The 26,260-nt window shown below is 40.4% G+C and overlaps 1 protein-coding gene across 1 annotated transcript in view; it reads left to right on the top strand.

Moving 5' to 3' along the window:
• The first annotated feature begins 6,932 nt into the window (after window positions 1-6,932).
• The window catches only part of LOC136858659 (hemolymph lipopolysaccharide-binding protein-like), a 77,807-nt gene continuing 58,479 nt past the window's right edge, over window positions 6,933-26,260 (top strand). The window contains exons 1-2 of the mRNA XM_068225652.1: window positions 6,933-7,086; window positions 11,388-11,553. Coding sequence (XP_068081753.1) covers window positions 11,410-11,553 — 144 coding nt within the window. The 5' untranslated portion in view covers window positions 6,933-7,086; window positions 11,388-11,409. The remainder of the gene's footprint in view (window positions 7,087-11,387; window positions 11,554-26,260) is intronic.

The following is a 26,260-nucleotide window of genomic DNA, read 5'->3' as shown; positions in this document are numbered from 1 at the left end:
GCTAATGGGAATGGGAAGCGTTTGCTGGACTTCTGTGCTAGTATGGGTTTAGCTGTTATGAATACATTCTTCAAGCATAAGGCTATTCACCGCTACATGTGGGAGGCTAGGGGTACCAGATCCATAATAGACTATATCTTAACAGACTTCGAATTCAGGAAATCTGTTAGGAATGTACGAGTTTTCCGGGGATTTTTCGATGATACAGACCACTATCTGATCTGTAGTGAACTAAATATCTCTACGCCTAGGGTAGAGAAAGTGAAATCTGTCTGCAAACAAATAAGGGTAGAAAATCTCCAGGACGAGGAAATTAGACAGAAGTACATGGATATGATTAGTGAGAAGTTTCGAACAGTAGACAGTAAGCAGGTTCAGGATATAGAGAGTGAATGGCTGGCATACAGGAATGCTGTAGTAGAAACAGCAAGGGAATGCCTAGGAACAACTGTGTGTAAAGATGGGAAAAGGCGAACAGCTTGGTGGAATGTTGAAGTGAGAGCAGCTTGTAAACGTAAAAAGAAGGCTTATCAGAAATGGCTCCAAACAAGGGCCGAGGCAGACAGGGATTGGTACGTAGATGAAAGAAACAGAGCGAAACAAATATTTGTTGAATCTAAGAAGAAGTCGTGGGAAGATTTTGGTAATAATGTGGAAAGGCTAGGTCAAGCAGCGGGGAAACCTTTCTGTACAGTAATAAAGAATCTTAGGAAGGGAGGGAAAAAGGAAATGAACAGTGTATTGAGTAATTCAGGTGAACTCATAATAGATCCCAGGGAATCACTGGAGAGGCGGAAGGATTATTTTGAACATCTTCTCAACGTAGAAGGAAATTTTCCTGGTGGTGTTGCGAACAGTCAAGCTCATGGGGAGGAGGAAAATGATGTTGGTGAAATTACGCTTGAGGAAGTGGAAAGGATGGTAAATAAACTCCATTGTCATAAAGCAGCAGGAACAGATGAAATTAGACCTGAAATGGTGAAGAATATTGGGAAGGCAGGGATTAAATGGCTTCATAGAGTAGTAAGTTTTGCATGGAGTGTTAGTAAGGTACCTTCAGATTGGACAAAAGCAGTAATTACTCGTACCGATAAGCAAGGGAACAGGAAGTATTGCAAAAACTATCGAGGTATCCCATTGATTAGTATACCAGGCAAAGTATTCACTGACATCTTGGAAGGGAGGGTGCGATCAGTCGTTGTTTCAGTATGCGCCAGGTAACTGAGAAATGCTATGAGAGGAATAGGCAGTTGTATTTATGTTTCGCAGATCTAGAGAAAGCGTATGACAGTGTACCGAGGGAAAAGATGTTCACCATATTGGAGGACTATGGGATTAAGGGTAGATTATTGAAATCAATCAAAGGAATTTATGTTGACAATTGGGCTTCAGTGAGAATAGATGGTAGAATGAGTTCTTGGTTCAGGGTACTTGCAGGGGTTAGACAAGGATGTAACCTTTCACCTTTGCTGTTCGAAGTTTACATGGATCATCTGCTGAAAGGTATGAAATGGCAGGGAGGGATTCAGTTAGGTGGAAATGTAGTAAACAGTCTGGCCTATGCTGACGACTTAGTCTTGATGGCAGATTTTGCCGAAAGCTTGCAGTCTAACATCTTGGAACTTGAAAATAGGTACAATGAGTATTTCGAAGACTAAATTAATGTCAGTAGGTAAGAAATTCAACAGAATTGAATGTCAGATTGGTGATACAAAACTGGAACAGGTCGATAATTTCAAGTATTTAGTTTGTGTGTTCTCGCAGTTGCGATCAACAGTATTCTGTAAGAAGGAAGTCAGGTCCCTGATGAAACTATCTTTACATCGGTGTGTTTTCAGACCAACTTTGCTTTACGGGAGCGAAAGCTGTGTGGACTCAGGATATCTTATTCATAAGTTAGAAGTAACAACATGAAAGTAGGGACAATGATTGCTGGTACGAACAGGTGGGAACAATGGCGGGAGGGTACTCGGAATGAGGAGATAAAGGCTTATTTAGGAATGAACTCGATGGATGAAGGTGTACGCGTAAACCGGCTTCGGTGGTGGGGGTCATGTTGGGCGAATGGAGGAGGATAGGTTGCCTAGGAGAAAATGGACTCTGTTATGGAGGGTCAGAGAAGTAGAGGGAGACCAAGACGACGATGGTTAGACTCAGTTTGTGACGATTTACAGATGAGGGGTATAGAACTAAATGAGGCCACAGCACTAGTTGCAAATAGAGGATTATGGCGACGTTTAGTAAATTCACAGAGGTTTGCAGACTGAACGCTGAAAGGCATAACAGTCTATAATGATAACGTATGTATGTAACTTCTTGAGGAATTTCTTTCTATACCTGAAGCACATGTTGTATCAGTTTATGAAGATATGTGAGTGTAGGCATGTACGACAACAAACGCCTTCGTACCGCATCCAAAATATCTAACAGGTACGTCTGTGTACGATACGTATGCCCCTTGAGGCTTTTATTTTCTGCTTTGCTGCATGTGTTCCCGCATTTTCTTGTAGGTACGTGCCATTTGGTATGTCAGCCGTAAAGGCTATGACCACTCTCTCCACGTTCTGGTGGCCAGTCATTATTTCCTGAACAACAACCAAATAAGTTCTGGTGTCATACGCACCAGCTCTCCACACCAGAATTCCAGGTGTTTGAGAAAAATGCTTCTCAAGAATCAGTGATGGATTTCTTGTACAGAAATATTGTCGTGAATCTGATAGCCCAAGAAAGTCTCAAGATTCTTCACTAAACAACATGTCCGACTCGTTGGATGAATGGTCAGCATACTGGCCTTTGTTTTAGAAGGTCCAGGGTTCGAATCCTGGCCGGGTCGGAGATGTTCATCTTAATTGGTTAATTCCAGTAACTCCGGGGCTGGGTGTTTATGCTGTCCCCAACATCCCTGCCACTCACACACCACACATAACACTATTCTCCACCACAATAACATGCAGTTACCTACACATGGTAGATGTCGCCCACCCTCATCGGAAGGTCTGCCTTATGAGGGCTCCACCCGGCTAGAAGTAGCCACACGAAATTATTACTAAATAACATAGAGTGTCACTAATCAGCCCATTTTTCTGGCTCTACACGTTGGAAGTCTCTGCTATTTGTTGTGTGGTGTCAAATGTAAACTCCAAGACCTTATCCCACCTTCAAGCAACCTGTTTCCGATTGTTAGTGGCAATACTCTGCCTGTAAATGCTGCTCGGATTTGACTCGTTGGAGCACGCAAAACTTATTTCACAACCAGATTCACACATATTTTTGTAGAAAAAAAAATCGCTCTTCCTTTCAGCTTATAAATATTTCTCCGTTGTTTTCATATTAAACGCTGGGAATTCAGAAACAGATTTCCTCTCTATGGATAACATTGATAGGGCACCGAGCATTTTTTGAGGCCTGAGTGTCTAAGAAATATCTTCACCCGTTTAAGCACCAATTACCTCCTTCTGACTCTGATGTAATCACTGGAATTTTTATGATAATTTTCGGAAGACCTACACACTCTCAAATTGTTTCAATCAAGTTTTCGTCATGTATAAAGAGTACAATGTGGCGGTTTCCTACGTATGCCTGAGTTAATTTCTACAATAAATTACTCACGCTTCTGTGCGTAGCATTTTTGAGTCCAGAAACAAGCTGACTGCTTGACAGAAGGAGCACATTTTAATGTGTTCCAAGCTAGGCTTTCTAAAGTCAGTGTCCCCGACCCCTTTTTTTTCTCGGCTCTCAAACCTGTCAGTGAAAATCTGTTAGTGCGCTTGCCCCACTGAGACAGTCCTCTGCGTGTGTAGAGTGGCAAATGTAAGTCCCAGGGACAATGTATCCACCAGCAATGTTTTATTAATCTTATCCAGTGGAATAACGCCAGTTATTGTGTTGCAGTGTGATAATCTTACAGATATGATAGATAAGTAACATCATTCCGTAGCGTAACGGTTAGCTCGATTAGCTTCCGTCCTCGGTGGCCTGAGTTCGATTCTCAATATTGCAAGAGATTTATGAATGGCAAGAGGACTGGCATGCTGTTAAAATGGTATACGCAGACCGCCTCCATTTGGGGTGCGTTCGAACAGAGCTGCATCGCCAAGGGACGGGGACACGAGTTCACTTTAAAAATTCATTTCATCTTCTGAATTTTATTATATTTTAAAATGTTGATATATTTTATGAAGTGGTGCACTGCTCCTTTATACGTTTAAAGAATATTCCAGTGGTTCTGCAGTTGGAAACAATCGATATTTATGGTAGACTGCTGGAATTAACGCTCAAAAGTTGAATTTCTCTCACTGAAGCTCACAATTGTGGGGATTAACATCACTTTCTTATACAGTACATATCAGAGTTATCTCATTTTCTGACATTCCTTTCTCACTAATATATTTCACATGGCCATTAAATGCTGCAAAGCGGTTGGATACTAGGAATCCATCATTGCTGTTCATTCAATGGCACATCACCTGATGCAGAACTGAGGGACTTATTTTATGAACATTCCGCATCTATGCTCTAATTTCTGCAGTAGAATTAAAATAACGGTCAAATGTTCTGTCCGTTACCAACAAACCAACCAATCAATAAGCTGGAAGAGCGTGACACACGAATGATATCGTTACTAGCCTCTTACTTAGGCAGCCGTTATTCGATCCTTGATAATGGACAAGTGTTTCTGAGTGAAAGACCCGTGTTATGATCGACCGACCAACTAGACAAACAATCTACCCAATAATCCTAAAATCAAACGACTTAATGTTAGATTCATCAGTCAGTCACACATGAAATCAAAACGCTGTTGAATCCTTTCATTGTGGATAAGGAAGCACATGATCTGTCGAGTAGAGCAGATAACAATGTACTCATCTTCGAAGAGGGAACAAATTTCGGTTAGAAAAATACTTTTTTGTTGCAACTTAATGTACGAATCTTGGAATTCCTTGATAATCAGTCGGGAGGAACTTAGCCGTATAACCAGTTTCAGTGTTACGTCGGTTCTGGATGTGTACTTGTTGTTAATAGAGTCGAGAATTTTAGAGGTAATGACTATTTTTTTATATGAGAACCACGTAGTGTCACTGTTCTTTTAAGGTTATAAATTTCATTATTGGTTCTATATTGAATTAAGATTACATATTATTTTACAAAGTAGGTGGAATAAACCTTGTAAAATTATATGTCATTGTTCTTTACCAACATTTTTTCTCAGTCGTGTTATGAATGCATCTTCTGAGGATGTTTGCCCAGTTCTTAAAACAATAATCACAATCACCACCTCTCACCTTCACATACGGTCTTAATTAGGTGACGGAGCAAGATACTAATAGATGTCAACGACGCGGAAAATTACTTGGGTAACTCCTTGACCCCAGTAACAGATGTTTAGGTATCTATATTGATGAAAATACGAGAGAGAGAATTTACTGCTTTGTTGCGGACCAAATTCTGGCATTTTGAAATCGTTGATAATTATTAGCAGTTATAGGTACATGAAGCACATGAAGATGGCTATAAATATTATCAAATATAATTTACTGTACTTGTAATTTCTTGACCTCATCTTGGGCGACTTATGAGAAACGCCGCGGTATTCAGGGTACAGTCACATCCACACTGATGCCAATTTCTTTTACCTACCGATGTAGGTATGGGCGAAATAAACGGAAACGTTACAAAACAACGTCTTCAGACCTTGAGGTGGTGGTGGTGGTGGTGATTATTATTTTAAGAGGAAGTACAACTGGGCAACCATCCTCTATTTAACACTAATCAGAGAGAAAAAATGGAAGGGGTCCGACACTTCAAAAAATGAAGGTATCGGCCAAAGGAAGACAAGGGCCACGAATGGCATGAAAATGAAAGACTTCCTAGCCTTCGCAAACCTAATAGCGTCGGGGTCGGAAAAGAACAAGAGTTGACCAAGAGAGGTCGGACAGGATAGATGAATGTGAGGAGCCTGTTACAAGTAAGTGGAAGCAATGCCTGGACTCAGCTGAGAGCCCCGTGGGGGCCAACCCACGCTCCAAAGTTCAGAGCCCGTGAGGCCCCTTTTAGTCGCCTCTTACGACAGGCAGGGGATACCGTGGGTGTTATTCTACCGCCCCCACCCACAGGGGGAGGACCCTGAGGAGCACAAAAATCAACATAATTTTTAATGTTCCACGGTTGATGGAATATTACATTGTTATTAACACAAAATTTATTCCTCTTGTGTCCGGCTCCATGGCTAAATAGTTAGCGTGCTGGCCTTTGGCCACAGGGATCACGGGTTCGATTCCCGGCTGGGTCGGGAATTTTAACTATCATTGATTGATTTCGCTGACACGGAGGCTGAGTGTATGTGTCGTCTTCATCATCATTTCATCCTCATCATGACACGCAGGTCACCTACGGGAGTCGAATCAAAAGACCTGCACCTGGCGAGCTGAACCTTCCTCGGACACTCCCGGCACTAAAAGCCATATGCTACTTCTACTATTCCTCTTGTGCAAATTTATAATAAAGCGATTTATGTACTTCCATGTGATTTCGGAGGGATTATTCTACACCTGATATAATTAATAATTGTAATGATTATAATCCATACCTGATGGTAAGAAAGAGGCAAGCTTTAATCATGTAGTTTAAACCAAGACCCAGAATGTAATTAATCATAGATTAGCAAAAATGCAGCTCCTTTTAGCTGACAATGCTCTTTATATTGATTACATAGGTCAAGTCCTTTTAGCTGACAATGCTCTTTATATTGATTACATAGGTCAAGTCCTTTTAGCTGACAATGCTCTTTATATTGATTACATAGGTCAAGTCCTTTTAGCTGACAATGCTCTTTATATTGATTACATAGGTCAAGTCCTTTTAGCTGACAATGCTCTTTATATTGATTACATAGGTCAAGTCCTTTTAGCTGACAATGCTCTTTATATTGATTACATAGGTCAAGTCCGTACGGCCACTATCTATTTGAACTCCACACAGAGCAACCCAATGAACGTCGCGGGGAATAACACTAATGCTCTTGTCTGAAATATATACTGCGTGATGTAGAATGGAGAGCGTATCAGGGACAAGTTGTTTTCCAGACAGGTATGATTCTACACATTTCTCTATTTATTTAACCTAGAATATTTTATTGCATTATCTCCTTCTCTGTGATCCTGACGTGCATACTAACGTGTCCTTACTTTCAGTTTTCTCGATTTTCAAATTGTTGGATAGAAAGGTGATCCCTTATATTCGTAGATGAGTATTGATATATGAACAGGCATCACATGGGCTTTGGTAAATTATTATTGAGGTACAGTAAGCTACACAATTACTTTTGTCAAGAAATTTATATTTCTAAAATATATATTTTTTATGTTGTCTCGATCTATTCAAATCACTTTTGCAGTGAAAGCGGGAAGTTACGTCCCCTAAAATACGGTATGACTATGATTATGATCTTGGCCGTCTCACTCATAACAACCATAAATGCAGTATACAGCAATCGAACAGGAATTTCAATTCCCCACAAAAATCCCACCAGTTTTCAGTCATGTCCATCTCACAATTGCCACCTTGCCATTCCTTTCTCGTCCTTGGATGGCCAGGCAGTCCCTTTCCATAAGGCGTGAAGAGCAGAATGCCTTTCCGACTATGTAAGGAGATTTTGGTAGATGAATAAAATTGAGTGGACCTTTTAAAAGTAGGAAAGATCATAATGTGAAGATAGAGTTGGAATTCAAGAGGACAAATTGGGGCAAATATTAAATTAGAGCAACCGATAAGAATTGTTCGATAAATTTCCAAGTTCTTTGAAAACGTTTATGAAAAGGCTAGGAAAAAATTGATAGGGAATCTGCCACCCAGGCGACCGGCCGAAATGCAGATCATTGATTGATTGATTGAACAAACCTCCCTCTGGATGTCATAATCCCAGTGATAACGGCAAGTTGGTATACTACATGAAGTATAGTGCTGTGTCTTATTCTACAGTATCCAGTACGTGTATCTTTCACAATATCTAGGTGAACCCTGTTTCAAATACTGATAGTTCATGAAGGTCTTATATCTGAACACTCCAGCTACTAAGAACAATTCAAAGGAACAGATCAAGTTAGGTTTTACATGGTTCAGGTTTTCGGTTTCTTAAGTTTGATGACTGATTTTAATAATCGTCTATGGATATTGTGGCTACCGAGTACGGGTTACCGGAGTGTTTTTGAATTGCGCTTGTACTAATCATTTTCCTCTTTATAGAGAATTTATTTTAACAACTGTGCAGATGCAGTGTTCACTGATCTTCAACGAACTCCATACAGAATGTACATGATATAGGCTTTGGGGCTTATGCCGTGTCAAGAAAATAAGGTGAAATTCTTCACTTTTCGCAGAGAACTGTGCTCTGCGTCATCAGAAGAAAATCTCGACTGTCCACGACAAAGGCTCCTTAAACAATTAGCTTTTAATTTAGACGTTATAATAGAAGTGGAAATGGTACGTTCATTCGTCACCAGACGGCTCCTCGTCGGACACGGTACAGAGCTGGCGTTTGAAGTGGAAGCTGCCTGAACCATCAGAATCTATCTAAGAGGGTCACATAACATGTGTACGTAACATATGGCATTGACAGGTATATGACATCGACACAAGCCTGGAATGAAACATTTGGCGATGAGGAACTACGAATTTGGAAAACATCGAGACGAAGTAACAATAGTGAAGGGAGAGGATGCCAAGAATATTGATTATTTGTATATTTAATGAACTTTAACTCATATATTCACAAATCCTACTACACATTCTTACACAAGTGATAATGGTTTCCTAATATATAAGTCCAGATATTACAACGTATTACGAATACAAGTTTATAATTAGAAATATATTACACATCCGACTATATTGCTATCATCAATGTATTCGAGAATAGATCAAATGGTGGCCATTATCGTCATTGCGTCAAGTGTATATGGTCTGACACCGTGGTTAGCCGGTTCGAGTCCCATCGGTGGATAAAATAATCACCAACCGAAACTTAGCCGGAGGATTTCTGGTCACTGGATTGGATTGGCGATAGTGTGAATTGAATTCCAAATTTCTTCACAGTATCATATGGAATGAGGGCACATTACGCTGTTGGTAGTGATTCATCCCCAGAATAGGGATGTAAAGCCTGGAGCAGAACCACAGATCTCTTGGTAGTTTGTTTCACTCTCTCCCTACCTCCTTACCGTTATCATCTCCTCACACCCAGAGGAGCAGGTCATCCATGGGTGTCAAATAGAAAGACCCCCACCAGGCAAGCCGAGCGAGCATGTCCTCGGATACTCGCGGCACCGAAAATCATATCGTCGCTTCACCGGTAAAAGGTTGTAATCCACAAAGCTCTTCCTATCGATTATTCTCCTTAAGAATGGTCACGCCTCCCAGCCTCATATGGTTATGCAGTCCATCAGAACAAATTTTGTTGTGTTCATTTTCCTATGCCCATGTGTAAAGGAAAATTAACCTTACTGTACCGTACTATACGAATGTATGCTTGCATTACGTATTTACGCACTCCTATTGTATAATGCATGTTAGGTTCATTTTCGGTTACTCGTCGGCATAGGAAAACGAACACAACGGACATTGTTCTGATGGGCTGCATATCCATATGTGGCTGGGAGGCGTGACCATTCTTAAGGAGAATAATCGATAGGAAGAGCTTTGTGGATTACAACCTTTTACCGGTGAAGCCACGATATGCTAAATGAATAAATGTTCGAATATACGTACTGAGAGGTCAACGATTTCGATAATAACTGATCTGCAGTAGTAAATCGGTGAGTGGTGGGAAAAATGGTAATGGAAATTGGAATTTCCCCCAATGAAAGAAATATGAACTTGGTTTTTAGCAACACATTAACTTGTGACCCAGTTATTCACTTGTTCGTTGAGCTTTAATTCTAAGACACTATGTTGACAGCAGCCAGGCGTATATAACAGCACAGTATGTGCTCAACGCCTATTTTTAAGATGATAGGATTATTTGTTTATTTCCTTATAGGTGAGGACATGTTTCCTTCCTCCGAGCTCGATAGCTGCAGTCGCTTAAGTGCGTCCAGTATCCAGTATTCGGGAGTTAGTGGGTTCGAACACTACTGTCGGCAGCCCAAAAGATGGTTTTCCATAGTTTCCCATTTTCACACCAGGCAAATTCTGGGGCTGCACCTTAATTAAGGCGACGGTCGCTTCCTTTCCACTCCAAGCTCTTTCCTGTCCCATCGTCGTCATAAAATCTACCTGTGTCGGTGCGACGTAAAGCAACTTTAAAAAAAATGTTTCTTTCCTTACACTTAACCAGTTCTTAAATGTTAAAACTATTTACATGTAATTGGCTTTCATTCTCCCCTTACGATTAATTTAACGATTTATGGACGGGTATTTCTTTTAGCAGAACATTTATATACATTGATCAGAACATCTTAAACCTGAAAGAGTGCAACTAACGTATAATTCCTTTTCTTCTTGATTCGTTATGCCCAACTAAGTAGCGCGTTTGAACTTAATAGCACAATTTTTCTTGTTTTTCTTCTTCTCTTCCCAATATCTCTTCATTCTCAAGCTGTGTTCCTTTTTTACGTTGTTCAGTCCATGATGTATTTAGTCGGGTGGGCTTGACAGAAAATTTGTGTTTGTGATTTAAGGTTCTGAATTTTATTATATCTTGAAAAGTTTCTTCATTAGTGCCAATTTCCTTTAGGTCTTCACTGAATTCTTTTAGCCAATTATTTTGATTTTTCAATGATAAGGCTAAAATTTTCTTTGTAAGCCTTTTATTATCAATCTATATAAGTGACCATAAAATTGTAACCGCCGTTTCCTGATTGTACCTGTAATTTTTTATCATTTGATATCTTTTAAATCTAAATTCCATTTTCGCATTTTGGTTGAAGATTTTCCTGAGGATTTTTCTGTTTTGCTTTTCGATCGTCTTTATTCGAGATTGCTACCTATTATAATAGTTTCAGATGCATAAATGTTTCCGTTTTAACTCCTGTGTTATAATGTCATAATTTTGCCTGTTTAGATACAGTTCTTTTATTGTATCTGTTCCAAGTAACTTTTTCATATAATAAAAAGTATTTTTATGTACCTGTGCTCATTGCCAAGGTACGTCGAGATTTACGTGGAACACGCACCATAGGCATTTACAGTTTCGTTTACAAAACTCCAAATGAAATGGCCGGTATCAAAAACCGTGACTTACTTTACACTTACTTTATCACTGAAATATCATCTTCGTATTTTTTCATCTCATACCCGTATCATTGACATATATAGATATACAACGTTCTTATCTCATGTCCTTTCCCGAAGATGTTCCTTTTCATGTGCTGTTTGTGTAATTTTGTTTTCAGGCTCTAAATACTACACCATAAAATGCTGTCCTCAACGACATATATAATTGTGATTGTATTACTGGTTATTGAGAGCAGTGATGCTTCAATCTGTTCATCGGATGAAGAAGTATTCCAATTTTCAATCAGCAGTAAGAAGAATTCATCCCACCACCGTATTCTAAAGGTATGTTTATTAACAATATTTCGTTAAATCCTTCGAAATGTTTCCTTGGATAATGTATATATTCAAAACACTGGGCTCATTTTTGTTACCGCGAGTTTCATTGAACGGTTGAACCAATTGACATCGTAAAGCATTCTGACGAAGGCTCTTGGTCTTGTTTATTTGCAGGGTGCGTTTAAAAGCATCGGCCGGGCGTAGAGCTAACCACTCTACCCCATCACGTGCCGAGGTTAACAATGGTGGAGTCCTTTACCTTCCACTCCTCCAAGGGCCTTCATGGCCTGTACGGAGGTGACTTTGCTTTTGTTTTTGCCTTTAAAAGCATAAACATTTCTTGCCGTGTATTTTTAACTTATAATAGAAAAATGTAGCATTCTGATTGGCCAAAGCGCTGAAAAGGAATTTTAAGGCCACCTGCTGGATAACATTCGGCCACGTGCGTGACGGAAATTTTTAAGGGCGCACACGCATGCGCTGTCTGGTCTCCTCGCTGTAGACTACATAACTGAGCAGTCAGTTGTGGACTCGTGGTTTGTCGAAAGTATTTCACGTGCAGTTTTCGGCTTCGCTTAGCTAATTGGTGACAGTCCCAGGAATCGTGTACATCATATCTGTAGCGTGACGTAAACTATCTCTGGTGACTCATTTGGTGGTCAACCTTCAAAAATTAACATTCAGCCATATATTGCCCAAAAGAGATCCGATGTACCATGCTACATAAAAGCATAGCAAAGCAAAGTCATCTCCATACAGGCAATGAAAGCCCTTTGGAGGGGTGGAAGGTAAGGGCTTCCACTATCCGTAATCTCGGCACTTGATGGGGTCGAGTGTTTACCTCTACGCCCAGCTGCCTTTGCCGCCAGGAATTAACCTGGTACTCATTTTTGGTGTAGGCTGAGTGAACCTCAGGGTCACGTGCACCTCTGAAGTGGAAATCTCGTTTCTTAAATTTTACGACTTCCTGACGGGGATTCGAACCCACGTCCTTCCGGGCGAACCGACCACGCCTTTGCCACCTCGGCCAGGCATCCCCTGCCATGCTACATGGTAGAGTAAAATTTAATTTGTCCGCCTCTGTGGTGTAGTGGTTAGTGCGATTACCTGCCACACCCGGAGGCCCGGATTCGATTTCCGGCTCTGCCACGAAATTCGAAAAGTTGTACGAGGGCTGTAACGGGATCCATTCAGCCTCGGGAGGTCAACTGAGTAGAGGTGGGTTCGATTCCCACCTCATCCATCCTAGAAGTGGTTTTCCGTGGTTTTCCAATTCTCCTTCAGGCAAATACCGGTATAGTACCTTAGGGCCACGGCCGCTTCCTTCTCACTTCCTCGTCTATCCCTTCCAATCTTCCCATCCCCCACCAAGGCCCTTGTTCAGCAAAGCAGGTAAGGCCGCCTGGGTGAGGTAGTGGTCATTCTCCCCAGTTGTATCCCCCGACCCAATGTCTCACGCTCCAGGACACTGCCCTTGAGGTGGTAGAGGTGGGATCCCTCGCTGAGTCCGAGGGAAAAACCAACCCTGGAGGGTAAGCAGATGAAAGAAAGAAAAAAATAATTAAAGTCCTTCTTATTTAGGAGCTTGATATATGTGAAAAATACACATTAACGTTTTATGTACAAATTTACGTGATACTTGATAATTTTGCCATAATTTTGAGACCCGTGTGGAAGGGAAGGAGGACAGGTATGAATGAATAAAATGAATGAATACTGATCTGCATTTAGGGCAGTCGCCCAGGTGGCAGATTCCCTATCTGTTGCTATCCTAGAATGATTTCAAAGAAATTGGAAATTTATTGAACGTCTCCCTTGGTAAGTTATTCCAGTCCCTAACTCCCCTTCCTATAAATGAATATTTTCCCCAGTTTGTCCTCTTGAATTCCAACTTTATCTTCATATTGTGATCTTTCCTACTTTTATAAACACCACTCAAACTTATTCGTCTACTAATGTCATTCCACGCCATCTCTTCGCTGACAGCTCGGAACATACCACTTAGTCGAGCAGCTCTTCTTCTTTCTCTCAGTTCTTCCCAACCCAAACCTTGCAACATTTTTGTAACGCTACTCTTTTTTCGGAAATCACCCAGAACAAATCGAGCTGCTTTTCTTTGGATTTTTTCCAGTTCATGAATCAGGTAATCCTGGTGAGGGTTCCATACACTGGAACCATACTCTAGTTGGGGTCTTACCAGAGACTTATATGCCCGCTCCTTTACATCCTTACTACAACCCCTAAACACCCTCATAACCATGTGCAGAGATCTGTACCCTTTATTTACAATCCCATTTATGTGCTTTACCCCAATGAAGATCTTTCCGTATATTAACACCCAGATACTTACAATGATTCCCAAAAGGAACTTTCACCCCATCAACGCAGTAATTAAAACTGAGAGGACTTTTTCTATTTGTGAAACTCACAACCTGACTTTTAACCCCGTTTATCAACATACCATTGCCTGCTGTCCATCTCACAACATTCTCGAGGTCACTTTGCAGTTGCTCACAATCTTGCAACTTATTTATCACTCTATAGAGAATAACATCATCCGCAAAAAGCCTTACCTCCGATTCCACTCCTTTACTCATATGACCGGGCGAGTTGGCCGTGTGCGTAGAGGCGCGCGGCTGTGAGCTTGCATCCGGGAGATAGTAGGTTCGAATCCCACTATCGGCAGCCCTGAAAATGGTTTTCCGTGGTTTCCCATTTTTCACACCAGGCAAATGCTGGGGCTGTACCTTAATTAAGGCCACGGCCGCTTCCTTCCAACTCCTAGACCTTTCCTATCCCATCGTCGCCATAAGACCTATCTGTGTCGGTGCGACGTAAAGCCCCTAGCAAAAAAAAATTTACTCATATGATTTATATATAAAAGAAAACATAAAGTTCCGATAATACTGCCTTGAGGAATTCCCCTCTTAATTATCACAGGGTCAGACAAAGATTCACCTACTCAAATTCTCTGAGATCTATCTTCTAGAAATATAGCAACCCATTCAGTCACTCTTTTGTCTAGTCCAATTTCACTCATTTTTGCCAGTAGTCTCCCATGATCCACCCTACCAAATGCTTTAGACAGGTCAATCGCGATACAGTCCATTTGACCTCCAGAATCCAAGATATCTGCTATATCTTGCTGGAATCCTACAAGTTGAGCTTCAGTGGAATAACCTTTCCTAAAACCGAACTGCCTTCTATCGAACCAGTTATTAATTTCACAAACATGTTTAATATAATCAGAAATAATGCCTTCCCAAAGCTTACATACAATGCATGTCAAACTTACTGGCCTGTAATTTTCAGCTTTATGTCTATCACCCTTTCCTTTATACACAGGGGCTACTATAGCAACTCTCCATTCATGTGGTATAGCACCTCCGACCAAACAATAATCAAATAAGTACTTCAGATATGGTACTATATCCCAACCCATTGTCTTTAGTATATCCCCAGAATTCTGATCAATTCCAGCCGCTTTTCTAGTTTTCAACTTTTGTATCTTATTGTAAATGTCATTGTTATCATATGTAAATTTTATTACTTCTTTGGCCTTAGTCTCCTCCTCTATCTGTACATTATCCTTGTAAGCAACAATCTTTACATACTGCTGACTGAATACTTCTGCCTTTTGAAGATCCTCACATACACACTCCCCCTGTTCATTAATTATTCCTGGAATGGCCTTCTTGGAACCTGTTTCTGCCTTAAAATACCTATACATACCCTTCCATTTTTCACTAAAATTTGTACGACTGCCAATTATGCTTGCCATCATGTTATTCTTAGCTGCCTTCTTTGCTAGATTCAATTTTCTAGTAAGTTCCTTCAATTTCTCCTTAGTTCCACAGCCATTTCTAAATCTATTTCTTTCCAGTCTGCACCTCCTTCTTAGTCTCTTTATTTCTCTATTATAATAAGGTGGGTCTTTACCATTCCTTACCACCCTTAAAGGTACAACCCTGCTTTCGCATTCCTCAACAATTTCTTTAAACCCATCCCAGAGTCTGTTTACATTTTTATTTACCGTTTTCCACCGATCATAGTTACGTTTTAGAAACTGCCTCATGCCTGCTTCATCAGCCATATGGTACTGCCTAATAGTCCTACTTTTAAGACCTTCCTTTCTATCACATTTATTTTTAACTACCACAAAAACAGCTTCATGATCACTAATACCATCTATTACTTCAGTTTCCCTATAGAGCTCATCTGGTTTTATCAGCACCACATCCAGGATATTCTTCCCTCTGGTTGGTTCCATCACTTTCTGAATCAGCTGTCCTTCCCATATTAACTTATGTGCCATTTGTTGGTCATGCTTCCTGTCGTTCGCATTTCCTTCCCAATTGACATCTGGCAAATTCAGGTATTACAAGAAATAAAACTTAACGCGCTAATATCACCTCGTACAACGTCAAAATGCCAAATCTCCATGAACAAGAACGTATTTCTGAAGATTAATTAACACTTACATTGTGTTTTATTTCGGGAAGTGTGTTGTAGGCGTCAAATGCAAATAGAAATATTATCAGACACTTGGAAAATATCAGGAGCTAACTACTGCAGCAATCACAAATACGAGATAAGTACTGTGTAATAGTTAGGCACATGTTAGACTATTCTTGTTTAATGGCGTGTGAATTTATAGCGAATTAAACATGTATATCTGCCAGTGCATTTATAGGTGACGTTATGATAGTTCTAAGCGACGATTGGTATACACTGAGTGGCCAAAATTCACGGGATAGTGTGTCCCATTAGAAAATATGCCGTGTATGACCCCTGACCGTTGCGATTAGCTGCAGCGTAGCTGAGCATTCTGTTACAGACATCAGTGTCGTAAAGATGACAACACGTCGCACGTTAACCGAATTTGAACGTGGGATTATCACCGGCGCACGGCGCTTGTCATAGCATTACGGAGATTACACGCGAATTCGGGTTTCCGAGGTCAACAGAGTTGAGGATGAATTTTCAATATCGCAGAGAGAATGTTACCACCCGCGTAAACCACCACACGGGAAGACCACAGGTGTTTAAAAACGGACATTACGTCGCCTCCGCAGAACTATACTGGGCGCTCGATGGGCTACTGTGAGTTCAGATCACCGCCCAGTTGAATATCGGGAGTCAGGAACCCATTTCTACCAGGACTGTAAGGAGGCAACTGCACCGCATAGGGTTCACAGCCGACGACCAACTCGTGTCCCTTTGCTGACACGACGATAGAACTCAACGACGTGCATGAGTCCGCGAACATAGGCAATGGACCACGGAAGAGTGGTGGCGTGTGGTATGATCCGATAAATTCCGGCTCCAGTTATATCGAGCTGATGTGCCCGTGAGTATGCCCCATGAAGCTATGTATCCTGCATGTCAACAAGATTGTGTCCAGGCGGGGAGTGGCTCAGTTCTGGTCTGGGCAGAGTTCTCATGGTCGTAATTAGGCCCCATTGTCCGGCTGCAGGGGAAACTGATAGGTGCACGTTCTGTGGACATTCTTTACGACCATCTGCATTCCTTTCTTGCCCTAGAGTACCCTAATGGAGATGCCATGATTCAACAGAACAATGCGCCACGTCACCGCTCTGTGGTGGCACGAAGGTGGTTGGGGAAACACTCCAGTGAAGTCACGACCATGGATCGGCTCTCCATATCACCCGATCTTAATCCAGTCGATAATTTATGGAATGCTATCGATGCTGGTGTACGCTCCATGAAGCCCGCACCAACTACACAAGACCCTTTCTGGGTACCAATGCAAAATGAGTGAGTCCAGATCCTTCCCGAACGATTCCAACACCTTGTTGAATCTACGCCTCGCCATATTTCTAACTTTTTGAATGCTCGCGTAGAAGCAACTCTTTATTGACATCACATTCTGTGTCATCCGATGATCTTTGGCCACTTGTGTATATATGTAGTGCACCCGCTCACTCTCCTGAGTCCCAGACTAGCATTTATCTCAGGGGTGATCGGTTCATAATAAAAAAATAAATAAAAATATCAAAAAGGCGCACAATGAATACAGGGATGAACGGGGCATGCAAGTTAAGCCAAAGGGGACGGCTCATACATAGATACTACTTATAGGACTCAACAATAGGACTGGAAAGTTGCACTTAAATTCCATGGGCATTCATGACTAACTACAATGAAAAGATATGAAAACTGTTTCCTATTGAAATTGCAATGAGGAGCAATTTATTGAATAAATTTGCAAACTGCACATGTTGTCAAATCTTTACATTTGAATATATTCATCCTGAAAGAGAAGACATTATATTTGAATTACCTCACTACTCTGGTAGTGTGAAATAAATGGCGAATTCGCCCCATCGGACATTTGGGGATCGAATCCACATCCGTATGAGTGGACGTCCCACCGCTGGAAATCTTCTGTCGGAGACGTGGGCATGAGAGTAACTAGTTACAGTCATCTCAACGTTCAACTCCCGGTATGTACATTTTAGTAGGCCGGGTTCCCGCTATGGAAATGTTATCGTATCGAAAACGGGAATTTATTATACGGACAAACTCTAGCTTAATCTAACCAGATCATCAGACCTGCCATAGGTAACTCATCATTTCAAAGCTTATCTTAATATTTACATTTGTCAATACGACAAAACGTACGGAAAGGTCCCTATTTACGCTCGCCCAATCAAGACATGTAAGGCCCGTGGGTTATTTCACACATCAACAATTTCCCATATGGAAAACCAACATCTGGTTCCGTCCAATTCATCATCCTATGTTTATCAAATAATAATTAATCCGCACAAATTAATGATCAGTTTCATAATAAATTATTATTTTTATTTATTATTATCACTATTATCATTATCATTATTATTATTACTATTATTATTATTATTATCATCATATTCGTAACAATGAATCATCGTCCATTAAATATCTTACTTTCCTTCCATCATAATTATTATTCTCAAAATACTATTGCAAGTTCTTCTTGTTCTGTCTCTTCAACTTTTTATATTATTATCATTATTATTATTAGTGGAGATTATCATTATCGCATCACTTATTCATCATGCATTTAATATTTTACATTGATCTCACCATAATTATTCTCAACTAATCTAATAAATTCTTCCTATTATTCCTCTTCCTCTTATTATTGTTGTTGTATGAGTCATCAGTCCATAGACTGGTTTGATGCAGCTCTCCATGCCACCCAATCCTGTGCTAACCTTTTCATTTCTACGTAACTATTGCATCCTACATCTGCTCTAATCTGCTTGTCATATTCATACCTTGGTCTACCCCTACCGTTCTTACCACCTACACTTCCTTCAAAAACCAACTGAACAAGTCCTGGGTGTCTTAAGATGTGTCCTATCATTCTATCTCTTCTTCTCTTCAAATTTAGCCAAATCGATCTCCTCTCACCAATTCGATTCAGTATCTCTTCATTCGTGATTCGATCTATCCATCTCACCTTCAGCATTCTTCTGTAACACCACATTTCAAAAGCTTCTATTCTCTTTCTTTCTGAGCTAGTTATCGTCTATGTTTCACTTCCATACAATGCCACGCTCCACACGAAAGTCTTCAAAAACATCTTTCTAATTCCGATATCAATGTTAGAAGTGAGCAAATTTCTTTTTCTTAAGAAAGCTCTTCATTGCTTGTGCCAGTCTACATTTTATGTCCTCCTTACTTCTGCCATCGTTAGTTAATTTGCTACCCAAGTAACAATATTCATCTACTTCCTTTAAGACTTCATTTCCTAATCTAATATTTCCTACATCACCTGCCTTCGTTCGACTGCACTCCATTACTTTTGTTTTGGACTTGTTTATCTTCATCTTGTACTCCTTACCCAAGACTCCCTCCATACCATTCAGCAACTTCTCGAGATCTTCCGCAGTCTCAGATAAAATAACAATATCATCGGCAAATCTCAAGGTTTTGATTTCCTCTTCTTGGACTGTGATTCCCTTTCCAAATTTCTCTTTGACTTCCTTTACTGCCTGTTCTATGCAAACATTGAAAAGGAGAGTTGACAAACTTCAGCCTTGCCTCACTCCTTTCTGGATTGCTGCTTCTTTTTCAAAGCCCTCGATTCTTATCACTGCAGACTGATTTTTATACAGATTGTAGATAATTCTTCGTTCTCGGTATCTGATCCCTATCATCTTCAGAATCATAAATAGCTTGGTCCAATCAACATTATCGAATGCATTTTCTAGATCTACGAATGCCATATACGTGGGCTTGTCCTTCTTGATTCGATCCTCTAAGATCAGACGTAAAGTCAGGATTGCTTCACGTGTTCCTACATTTCATCTGAAGCCAAATTGATCTTCTCCCAACTCAGCTTCAACTTGTTTTTCCATTCTTCTGTAAATAATACGTGTCAAAATTTTGCAGGCATGAGATACTAAACTAATGGTGCGGTAGTTTTCACACCTCTCAGCACCGGCTTTCTTAGGAATAGGTATAACAACATTCTGCCCAAAATCGGATGGGACTTCTCCTGTCTCATACATCATGCACACTAAATGAAATAACCTTGCCATGCTGGTTTCTCCTAAGGCAGTCAGTAATTCAGAGGGAATCTCATCAATTCCAGGTGCCTTGTTCCTATTTAGGTCACTCACAGCTCTGTCTAACTCTGACCTCATAATTGGGTCTCCCATTTCATCAGCATCAACAGCCTCTTCATGTTCCAGAAGCAAATTATCTACATCTTTACCTTGATACAACTGTTGGGTATGATCTTGCCATCTTTCTGCTTTGTCTTCTTTCCCTAGAAGTGGCTTTCCATCTGAGCTCTTAATATTCATACACCTAGATTTCCTTTCTCCAAAGGTTTCCTTGATTTTCCTGTATGCAGCATCTACTTTTCCCAGGACCATACAGCCTTCGACATCCTTGAACTCCTCCTTCAGCCATTCTTCCTTAGCTACCTTGCACTTTCTATCCACTTGATTCTTTAATCGCCTGTATTCTTTTCTGCCCTCTTCATTTCTAGTATTCTTGTATTTTCTTCGTTCATCAATCAGGTCTAGTATCTCCTGAGTTATCCACTTATTCTTAGTTGATTCTTTCTTCCTTCCTAACTTTTCTTCAGCAGCCTTACTGACTTCATTTTTCATGACTCTCCACTCTTCCTCTATAGTGTTTCCTTCAGCCTTTTCATTTAGTCCTTGTGCAACATGTTCCTTGAAACACTCTTTTCTTTCAACTTGTCTAGATCCCATCTTTTTGCATTCTTACATTGTTTCAATTTCTTCAACTTCAGATGGCATTTCATGACCTACAAGTTGTGGTCTGAGTCCACGTCTGCTCCTCGGAAAGTTTTGCAATCCAACACCTGGTTTCTGAATCTCTGCCTAATCATAATGAAGTCTATTTGATACCTTCCAGTGTCTCCAGGTCTCATCCACGTATACAGCCGTCGTTTGTGGTGTTTGAACCAAGTATTGGCAAGGACTAAATTATGATCAGTGCAGAATTCAACCAGCCGATTTCCTCTTTCGTTCCTTTGTCCCAATCCAAGTTCTCCTACTGTACTACCTTCTCTTCCTTGGCCTACCACTGCATTCCAGTCTCCCATCACAATTAGATTCTCGTCACCTTTTACTATTGTATTAAATCTTCTATCTCCTCATATATTCTTTCGATTTCTTCATCATCTGCTGAACTAGTAGGCATATATCCCTGCACTATTGAGGTGGGCATTGGCTTGGTGTCTATCTTGACGAGAATAATTCTTTCACTATGCTGGTCGTAGAAGCCTACCTGCTGCCCTATTTTCTTATTCATTATTAAACCAACTCCTGCATTACCCCTGTCTGATTTTGTGTTGATAATTCGGTAGTCGCCTGACCAAAAATCTTGTTCTTCCTGCCAACGTACTTCACTTATAACAACTACATCTAACTTTAGCCTATCCATCTCCCTTTTCAGATTCCTTAACCTACCACAACGATTCAAACTTCTAACACTCCACGCTCCGACTCGCAGAATGTCAGTATCCATCTTCCTGATGATCGCCCCCTCTCTTGTAGGCCCCACCCGGAGATCCGAATGGGGGACTAGTTTACCTCCGGAATATTTTACCCGGGAGAAAGCCATCATCAGTACATCATTCATACAGAGAGAGCTGCATGTCCTCGGGAGGTATTTACGGCTGCAGTTTCCCGTTGCTTTCAGCCGTGTAGCAGTATCAACACAGCTAAGCCATGTTGAGTATTATTACAAGGCTGTATCAGTCAATCATCTAGACTGCCGCTCTTGCAACTACCGAAAGGCTGCTACCCCCCCTTTCGATGAACCATTCGTTAGTCTGGTCTCTCAACAGATACCCATCCGATATGGTTGAACCTGCGGCTCGGCTATCTGCATCATTGGGACACGGAAGCCTCCCCACCGCGGAAAGGTCACATGGTTCGCAGAGGAGGCAACTTAATTTCACGTGTTACACTACTGTTAGCGATATTTATGGTTAATGCATAAGCTTTTACAATTTCGGTCTGCTTTGGCACTAAGCAATTGCTTTAAGACAAGATTCACTTGGATTATTATGATTATGATTATTAAAATGAAAAGTTTTATATTTTAATTTCCACTCTTTAGAATTCAGTCACATACGTGAAATCCCGTTATGAACCACCAAGATCTGCTTTATATCGGTCGGGACAACACGGTATTCGGAACCGCACCTTCAGTTTCGTGCTGCCGCTAATTTTATGGGGCACATGTCCTCCAAGATACATCTCACAACCTATGGCACATCGCGGCTGGGCAAATACATTCAATGCCGGCCATTGCTAAACTATTCCTTCCAATTCATTTGAAGTCCATTTTCTCTTCATTGGAACTCTTCAAACATTTAATTCATTAACTAATCCTCGGTGCGTGGATTCTGCCACTCATAACACCGGAATCGGCATTTTATATCATCTTAGGCGTTGAGATTCATCTATTTCATCATCACAAACAGTACGGCTCAATTTTACTTCATGCCGGGTTTTCGTCCGTCATGATTTCCAACTCTAAATATGGGCTAAAACCACTCTGGGCTTACAGCATAACGTGACCATCCTATACACGTGCCTCAGTCACTTGTAAACAAATTGTTATGGTAATTATAGAGTCCAAAAATGTGAAATCAACAATTTACGTATAAATCAAATTTACTGCCCGAATTAAGTTCTTTAACGCTACATGTCCTCTCCACATTGATTATTACTTTCACTAGCCAACTCACGAAGCACTGTCATTATTATTATAATAATAATAATTATTATTATTATTATTATTATTATACTTTAACTTGCAAATTTACAAAATCTGATTATTATTATTATTATTATTAATAATAATTTACTGTACTTTCCTTTGCCAACTCACAAACATTATTATTGTCTCTCACTCGCAAACACACCAAGCAGTGTTATTATTATTATTATTATTATTATTATTATTATTATTATTATTATTATTATTATTATTATTATTATTATTATTATTATTATTATTATTATTATGACCTTCCGTACGCAAAACAAATTTTACACTCTCTGGCACTTTCATAATCTGGCTGTCTGGTAACAAATATTCATACTAAAGTACAAATAATCACCGCAGTGATTGAAAATCAAATAAACGGGTTAGCACAAAAAGAAATCTAACACTTGAAATGAACTTAAATCAAAGTATTCACAAACAGTATGCATTAACTGAAAGAAATATCCCATATTTACATTATATACAACAAACAAATACTCAAATAATTAATCTAACCAATAATTACGTTAATATAAATTAGTTCGTCCGTTTATCTAAAAAATCATTGATTCGGGAGGCGATCCATGTTAAGTAACCGTGATTAATCTACACTGAATCCCGTTTTGACGCGATAACATCCCCAAATATTAAATTTGTGTACTCATTCCTATGTAGAATTCCATTGTCTCGTAGCGGATGAGAAGCCTCACGGCCCCATGGTGATTCACTCGTACATCATATCGCACTTTATACATTTAACACAACAAAACACTTCTGGGCGATTACCCATGATTAACATCTTACTAGATAATTTACAATGATTTATACAAGAATAAAAAAAACACTTATAGGTGCGTCTAGACCCATTACACTAGCACAATATTTTCTTCCTTGAGCCCGAACCACAAGCATTACGACATTGCCACATTACGACGAAGTGTCGTTTCATTCGAACCGGAGCGTATCGCGTCTTCAACCGGCACTTCCTGAAGTATACGATGCCGTCTTGTGATCGCCTCGCTGCTACAGTTCCCTGCTACAATAATTGTTACACCGTCTATCATGAAATATTTATTTCAGGCTCTGAACACTGCCTTCAAAAAGTACTATCGGCGTTCCGTCGATCCTTTAAATTCCAACACATGAAATGTTGAGTAATGTATTAATTTCACATACAGTGATATTGATAATTTACACTCGATATTCTGAATAATTATCATCGTTCGTCTTCACCTTCATGACTGCTAACGTACTTTCAAATCTAACAGAATCTATAATGCGTTTCCTGAGACTGAGTTACAGAGTCACCGTGTCAGCGTATCAAATTATTTCAAACGACTGGTTGATGTGAAGCTCGACTACCTAGTATATATGGTCGACCTGGCATCGCGCGTGGGCCATCCGTGGTCATAGCAGAGGGAGGGGGTTGTTTATCCTAAATCGGCATTTACAAGTGGATTTGGATCTCTGAATTTCTCCCACTTAATAAACTGGCGATACTCATTCACGGGTCGTATTCTGATCTCATATTGTTCGGCGATCACGGAGATATTACTTGATTTCTCTCCTCCACCTTTCGCGCGCTGAGTCGGCGTCCCTCATGGCGTGATCATCTTGACCAATGGCGAGATAGCGTGGGTCATTTCCTAGAATTCTTTACTTTAATTTATTACAATTACAATTAATCAACATGGGAATGATATCACAAAAATCTCGGCCGCTTGTGCAAGGGCTAATCCCATACTAAGGAGGTGACACGATAAGAAAACTTATTTACATAACGAAGAAAAGAAATGTGGTAATGAAGACGTAGTCACCTCAAAACAATACGAGTGGGAGCTCGAGTGGTTTAGGCACTCTCTATCCCAATTTATAGTTAAAGAGCCAAAATTTCACCAAATATCTATTACATTTTAAAGATAGGTTACATGAGAAAAGTATTTCGAACCTGCCCCGAGGGTTAAACTGCTGAGCTAGCAAGAAATAAAGTGATTAAATGGCCATTACCTTGTAGATGAACTGCTGCTCGAAGAAAATCAGCAGTTTATATACCCTCGCGGAAAATTCGAGACGTTTCATGAATGATTACAACCCGCCCACAAAATTTTATTGGATAACAGGAAAAACCCATACACCAGACGAAGAAGAAACTCCTTATTGGTGGAAAATTAATTACAGAAATACATATTGGCTACATTCAAAATAGGGGGAAAGAAAGGATTATATTGCCAACTCTCAAACCACAGAACAAAATTTAGCAAAAACAAAACTTATGAATGTTAAATTTCTTCCGGACAGTTAATTCCTTTACACCAGAGAGCGTTATCAGTTTTGGTAGAGACATCTGTTAGAGAATGTTCAAACTTCTTGCTCTGGAGCAAACAAACACGAATCGAAATAGACATAGTTCAGAACAATTCAAAATTTACAGTAGAGACATCTTCTGGGAAACCTTAGAATTAATATGGTTGTTAAAGTTCAAGCTTTCTCCTGTAGAGGAGTCTCAACTGGCGCAATGTTTGAATTAGCGGCGTGGAGGTGTACCGCCCGGTACAGACCTCCCCCCCCCCCAAAAGTCCTTCCAAGGGGTGACACAGAAGGAAACAAAATTTTGTTTTAAAAAAAGGTCCAAGTTATGCTGTTGATATAGAAATTAATAGCAGAAGGATAAAATTTTCCCGTATCCGAAGGTTTCTAAATTGGTATGATCCAGTTTCAAAATTCTTTGTAGTAGCTTTGATGAAATGTCTTTGTGCTTGTAGTAGTAGAATTCAGAAAAAAGAAACTTTAAATTCTTGAAAGGAAACAAAACTTTTCCTAAGTCCACCAAACGTAGCAGTTGAATCCAAAAATGTAGTAATTGTAGAAATGGAATGTCCATGTAGCTGAATAAGTACTTTAAATGTTGATTAAATTTGACGGCCAGACCAGCCGCCGCTGCTTGTGTCCAGAGGAGGCCGCTCGGACTCCTCAAGTACCCTGAGATACCGCTCTCCCGCACTATGAGAGGGGTAGTGGTGGTGAAGCACGCCGCACACGCGGCGATTGTTTACAGACCGCGGGCAGTTTGCCGGAGGTGCGCCGGGAGGAGGTCTCCGGCTCGCCGTACACTGGTTGACCTCACTGGAGTAGATCGGGCCCGTGCTCTACTACAGTAGCGGTACTGCGCCGCACGGCTGCGGGGGGCACTGAAACATAAGATCCCGGTGGCAGAATTTGTTGGACCATAATGATTTTCGGGTACAGTACTTGTGGTAGTGCTGAGGGGCCAGCGGCGTGGAAATATTTATTTCATTTTAATTAGCCACTGGTGTGTTTGAGCAGGAGACGGGAGCGTGGTAATGGCGATGGCAAGGACAGGATAGCAGTTTAACTGGTCGGGGGAGGTTGTTCAATGACCATTAGGAAACAAAGAACATAATTCCAAGGGCAGAAGGCCTCA

Source organism: Anabrus simplex, chromosome 1 (assembly GCF_040414725.1).
Source record: "Anabrus simplex isolate iqAnaSimp1 chromosome 1, ASM4041472v1, whole genome shotgun sequence".
Taxonomy (NCBI): Eukaryota; Metazoa; Arthropoda; class Insecta; order Orthoptera; family Tettigoniidae; genus Anabrus; species Anabrus simplex.
Note: the sequence above shows the minus strand (reverse complement) of the source record. Positions and strands in the feature narration are given on the sequence as shown.